The sequence below is a fragment of the Glycine soja genome, chromosome 6 (assembly GCF_004193775.1).
Source record: "Glycine soja cultivar W05 chromosome 6, ASM419377v2, whole genome shotgun sequence".
Classification (NCBI taxonomy): domain Eukaryota; kingdom Viridiplantae; phylum Streptophyta; class Magnoliopsida; order Fabales; family Fabaceae; genus Glycine; species Glycine soja.
Genome location: NC_041007.1, coordinates 44,121,789 through 44,127,913, shown reverse-complemented (window position 1 = coordinate 44,127,913; position 6,125 = coordinate 44,121,789). Strand labels below are relative to the sequence as shown.

General features: G+C 29.3%; 1 protein-coding gene across 1 annotated transcript; it reads left to right on the top strand.

The window, feature by feature from the left end:
* The first annotated feature begins 545 nt into the window (after positions 1-545).
* Positions 546-3,335, top strand: LOC114417094 (multiprotein-bridging factor 1a). The gene is made up of 4 exons (XM_028382195.1): positions 546-837; positions 1,232-1,315; positions 2,879-2,961; positions 3,046-3,335. The coding sequence occupies exons 1-4, from the start codon at positions 696-698 to the stop codon at positions 3,163-3,165; spliced, it is 429 nt and encodes a 142-aa protein (XP_028237996.1). The 5' UTR covers positions 546-695; the 3' UTR covers positions 3,166-3,335.
* Positions 3,336-6,125: the final 2,790 nt, after the last annotated feature.

Here is a 6,125-nt window from a genome sequence, read left to right as displayed (position 1 = left end):
TTTCTGAAAACATGTTTGGGTTAACTTCTTGTTTTCTGCTTTCAAGAAATAAAAATACTGAAAACGTGTTTTCAAAAGGAAATCTATTTTTAGATTTGCTTAAAATTACATTTTGACACCGCGTTTTCATTTTACCAAAAAAATGAGGTTCTTGGTTTAAACTGAAAACGAGATTTTATTGTTTCCAGTCTTTAGTTCGTTTTGAAAAATATTTTCACTGAAAATCAAAACAAAAATCTAACCAAACATATTCTTATCACTATTTTTTATTTTCAGTGAAAATGAAAATAAAAAATATCCAAACCAAATATCCCCTTAGTGTCCGAAAGTAAAAAAAATATAATAAATATATCTAAACATTAATAATATATTGTGAATAATAATAATTATTATTATCTATTATTAAGGATATATTTATTATACTTCATTTTAACCTTCCATGAACAGGGACGCGTTGGTCAGGAATCTAGGGTTAAATTTTATATTTTTATTTTTTCACTAGTAAATTTACCAGCGAAGTACATGTTAAATGACAAAAGTGGTTTTTTTTTTTCATCAAAACACAGAAATATCATTTTGCGAGGCAATCCCATTCTCATCTTCCATTTCCACCATCAATACTATTTTCTTGTCGTTGAGAAGCTTCGCGAACGAAAGCAAAGAACCCTAGACCGTCACAGAACCATTCCATAGCCATGTCTGGTGTTGGCCCTCTTTCTCAGGATTGGGAACCTGTCGTCCTCCGCAAGAAGGCTCCCACCGCCGCCGCCAAGAAGGACGAGAAAGCCGTCAACGCCGCCCGCCGCTCTGGCGCCGAAATCGAAACCCTAAAAAAGTGTTCGTTCCCTAAACCCCCATTCAAAAAAATAGTAATAGTAAATCTTCGAATAGTTGTTCGTCGCGTGTTGATTGTCTTACAATTATAAGTTTCTTCTAACGAATTGGTCTGTTTATTGTCTATTTTATTTGAAATCTCTGATCTTAACGTGTTCTGTTGTGATTATTGTAGCTGGCTTTGATGATTTGGTGTTAAGTTGTTAGGAAAAAAAATTGATATTGATGAATATTTAGTTTGGAAAAAGGCTTTGGGAAAAGTTAATAAAATTGTTTCTTATAGAATGCTTATGGATGTGTCTTATGTCTTTGTGTTTTTTTAATCGTTTTTATTCTTCTTTTGTTGATAAGCTTTTTTATTTGGATGGTTTGAACTGTGATTGTTCAATTGTTACAGATAATGCTGGGACAAACAAAGCAGCATCTAGCGGCACTTCATTGAACACTAAGAGGCTGGATGATGATACTGAGAGTCTAGCTCGTGAGTATTACAATATATAGATAGAGAACTAGTTTATGTTTTCGTGTTTTCTACCATTGAAAGAACTTCAGTGCATCTACTTTTGAATATACAATTATATGGGAAGAATCAAGAGGTGAATTATCTAAACAATGCTTTTGTCCATAAGGGGTGTGTGCAGTTAGTGGATATTCCCAAATGACTTCTTTGTCCTGCTTTAGTTTTTTTAAGCTACAAATTTTTGGTTGGAGCATGTTCTATTTGGTAGTTTTTATGTACTGTCTTTTGATAGTTACAGTGTTCTGTCTTTTTTGTGAATAGTAATTCTATACTAGGTAGATTGAAGCATGAATTGAGATTGAGATACCACTGTCTCACCATCACAGAAGCGAGAAATGGTTTACTACTGTTAACTTTTGGAATGTCTGACAAAGTGTTTTGTGGTATTAATGATTAGAGATGTTACACAGAATCATTTGTGCATCTTCATCTAACAACTTAAAATTTTGGGGTAATTGGTTCATGACATGGTATCAGAGCCTCTATGACCAAGTGATCTAGAGTTTGATTCTTTCTTTCCTCATTCTTCCAATAAAAAGTTGAATTTCCTCTCAAGGTAGGGCGCTGGGCATTAATCCCGCTTGAAACTTAAAGGGATCTTCCATGAGGGTGTGTGTTAGAGATATGATATAAAACCATTTATCTATGTTCACCTAATAACTTAAGCTTTTGAGATAGTTAGTTCATTACATTATTAAATATTTTGGAGTTTCAACATAATTGCTATGTAGGAAATTCATAAGAGGAAACCTTAGGGGATGCATGTGTAGTTACTCTTATAAATTTGAGTCCTGTATACATTCGGTTTCACATACTTATCATGTAAGATTGAATGGATATAAAATAGTTCCTCTCTCTTTCACTTGATGACATTACACTATATGTATTTTGGATACATAAATCTGTTTCTTATCTTTTACTTCTGCTCAATGTAATGTGGAACTGCTCTAGTTCATTGGATCAATTCTAGCTTTTGAAAAAAAAAAAATCTGCAGGGGCTTCTCAAGCATAGAACATCTTGAACCTAATGCTCTCTTTGTTTTTATATGTTTACTGACTGCATATTTTGAATTTGGATAGCCTTTATACCTAAACTCTATGTTTTAATCCCTATATAAACAATTATTTTGATGTTTTAGTACTCATGCATCCGTTTAGTGATGCACTTTTGCACTGCTGGAAAACCAACAAGGACTAAAACAAAAAATTGCTCATACATGGACTAAAATTTTTAGTTGGTGCATGTATAGGGATAAGGGACTAAAACGGAAAGTTGGTGCAGGTATAAGAACCAAATGATTAATTAAACATTCATACAGTATCATACTTTGCTTAATAGATGGGAGAAATTTTCAGGCACTTGTTATTCTGGTTTTAGATGTCTTAAAACCAAATCAAAGCATCTGATCCATTTTCTCTGTCTCACCTTGAAAATTTGTTTTTATCCTTTAATATTTAATATTCTTTAATGGCTCCTCTTCCTAACTTTGTGCAAAAATGACGTAATTGGACTTTTGTGTGTAGATGAGAAGGTGCCAACTGAACTTAAGAAGGCTATAATGCAAGCTAGGATGGACAAAAAGCTTACTCAGTCTCAGCTTGCTCAAGTATTGCTCGTCGTATATTATCGGTCTCTTTATTTTCCTTATTTGTATTTAGGCATTATCAATGATGTGCATTGTTACTTGCAGCTGATCAATGAGAAGCCTCAAGTGATCCAGGAGTATGAGTCAGGGAAGGCCATTCCAAACCAGCAGATAATTAGCAAGTTGGAAAGAGCTCTTGGAGCTAAACTGCGTGGCAAGAAATAAGTTGTAACTAATGTCATGGTTGTGCATGTAGCTTGGTTTGCATGTCACTAACTCACTATGGAACTGTTATGTTTGCTAGCCAATTGTGTAATATGTAAGACAGATAAATGGTTCTGAGGACCTGTGGCTTTCACCTGTTCGAGTAAATAAAGTTGCATTTTCAGTACAAATCCTATGTTTACCTGCTATTGTGGGTCTAGAGATGAAGTTTATGTGTGTTAGCTTAATTTGGAGTTTTTTTAACAAAATAATTGCGGACATGTTTGACTAGTATTTTTTAATTTTGTTTTCTGAAACGAACAAAAAAAAATAATTTCTTTGCATGCATTTTTCATTTGATATGCTTACAAATATTATAGTAGAAAATAGAGGACATATTTTAATTCTTTTATTTAATTTGATTTTATGATTTCTTTACTAATATTTTAAACTGCAACTGTTGCGTGTGTCAAAGCCAAAGGGGTCTTCTTAATTTTTTTTTTTGGAATTAAGTTCATAAAAATGTTTTCTGTTATCACTTTTATGAAAAGGAAAAATTCTACAAATAAATTATAATAACACTTTTGATAGGTATATTGACCACCGATGCATCTAATTTAATTTCTAGAATAATAGACCTTTCATTAAATTGGCCAATAATTATTTTAATATTCAAAAGTATTATCTCTTCCCTTTTCATTGTCTCTTCCCTCCTAAACTAATATGCACACCCAAAGAAGTTTCAAAAAAAGATGTTAAAGAATCGTAATTTTTCATTATACAGCACGGGACAGTGTATATAATTCACATTTCAAATTATAATTATCTTTTTTCCCCTATAAATATACAGCCAAAGAAATTTCAAAGAAAGATTTTAAAAAGAATCATAATTTTTTGTTACACAGAATGGAACAAAATAATGCATTTTTCTTTAAAATAGCATACTTAAAGAATAAGCATATATTCCATAAAATAAAGGATGGAATGGAACTACTTTTACTTTTCCAACATTTATCCCTACAAACAGAATTTGATCTCTATTAATTAATTAAATTTTCAGTGTCAAAACGATGAGAGGCCAATTTAATCTATGTGAGTGTTTGATCGATTACATCAGCTGTAATTTTTTTTTCTTTCGAAAAGGGATTGTTTGACATTCCTTTAAAATGTATACACTCCAATAAGAATGAGAAAATTCAAGAGAAAAGAGAGAGAAATAATTAAGATATATATATATATATATATATATATATATATATATATATATATATATATATATTGTCAAAAAATAAATTTATATGACTAATCAATTATAAATAATTTCAACAGTTATTTTTAAATATTATAGAAAATAGACTTATCATCCATAATGATATTTTTTTGACAAAATATATGATAATTTGTAAATTAGAAAATAATAAAAAAAACCATTTATCTAATTAAATTATTATACGTAATCTTATAAAATATGAAACAAATAAATTATAAAAGTATGGGCGTCTCCATCGGTTATCTAAAGTGATTCTTATGTGTGAATAAGAATAATGTATAAACAAACTCAACAGCTAGATGTTGACTATTGTTAAAGTATCGGTGCTTAAAAAATAATTGATGTATAATAGTAAAATTTATTGAACACACACGTAAGCAGTAAAATAAAAAAAAAAACAAAAAACAGAGATGTTAAGTTGAAAAAAATAAAAATAAGTAAAGTGTACCAGTGTGACCTATTTAAGATGTATATATAAAAAACAAAGGATTTTTTATTCATGGGAATTAAAGATAAAAAGTGTGATAGAATTTACAACAATTCATGTACCATACTTAATTAACTAAGCAAATTTCTGGAAATATATTGAGTTTGAAATAACCTAATGAAATGTAAAATAATAGTGTAAAATATCAAATTAATTGATTCTCACTGGAAGGGTCTAATTCAGTTAATTGATTGAATATGATATGTGAGTGTTATAAATAACTTGATATCATATTCAATTCTTATGGAAAAAAAGATTCTTTCATGCAATGACGTCCATAAAACATAGCCTCAAAATAAAAATTACAAGAAAATATCGTGTTCAATTCCTACAAATAAAGTATAACCTCAAAATAAAACTACATGGGAGTATATTATTACTATTATTATATGTTTGTTATACATTTAGAGTGATTGACTATTTTAGGTCATTTTTATAAACAAAATATCAATACAAGTCTCTTTCAAAACAATTTATTGTTATGGGTCTATTTTGACAATTGATCGGTCAAAATGAATAATTTGATTGATAAATTTAAAGAGAACATGACACGTGATATGTTCTTTGACATTATTAATGTTCTCATTAAACCCATTGATCAGATATGTAATTTCAATTGGTCAATGATTAAAATAAACTCATACTGATAAATTATCTTGAAATAGACCCATATTAGTATTTTTTTATTTATAAAAATGACCCAAAAAAATTCATCAATTGTTGTTTACTCTTCTACTTCTATTATATTTTTCTTTTCATTCTTGTTTCACTTATTGTATTTATCATTTTTTCTTTAATTTAATGTTTTCCTTTGTCCTCTTTGGACTAGTTTGGAAACATGGAACTAGGGTGAGAAGAGTGAAAATAAGAAGGATGAAAATAACATTGTTTAATTGAATGAAAATAGAAAGAAAATATGGCAGAGTCCAATAATTAATACTTTTTTATTTTATTTCTTAACATATTTCTATTTATCTCTCTATTTGTTTTCATATTTTTTCTTTCTTTTTTCTCTTTAACCAAACACATTTAATTTCTATTTTATTTGTCACTCATTTTCATTCATCTTTCCTATTTTTATTTATATAATTTTTTCATCTCTATAACGGAATCTCACTTTCTTCTATACACATACACCTTAAACATACGATGTGCACTTAACTTTCTTCCAAAGTTAAGTATACCAAAAGTCAAAACATCTAGCGATTTGGAAGAATAAACCAA

Excerpts from the sequence above, each read along its gene's own strand:
- LOC114417094 (XM_028382195.1), top strand. The coding sequence starts at position 696 with ATGTCTGGTGTTGGCCCTCTTTCTCAGGATTGGGAACCTGTCGTCCTC. Across the intron at positions 838-1,231 it reads AATCGAAACCCTAAAAAAGT|ATAATGCTGGGACAAACAAA; the intron begins GTTCGTTCCCTA and ends CAATTGTTACAG. Across the intron at positions 2,962-3,045 it reads CTCAGTCTCAGCTTGCTCAA|CTGATCAATGAGAAGCCTCA; the intron begins GTATTGCTCGTC and ends TGTTACTTGCAG.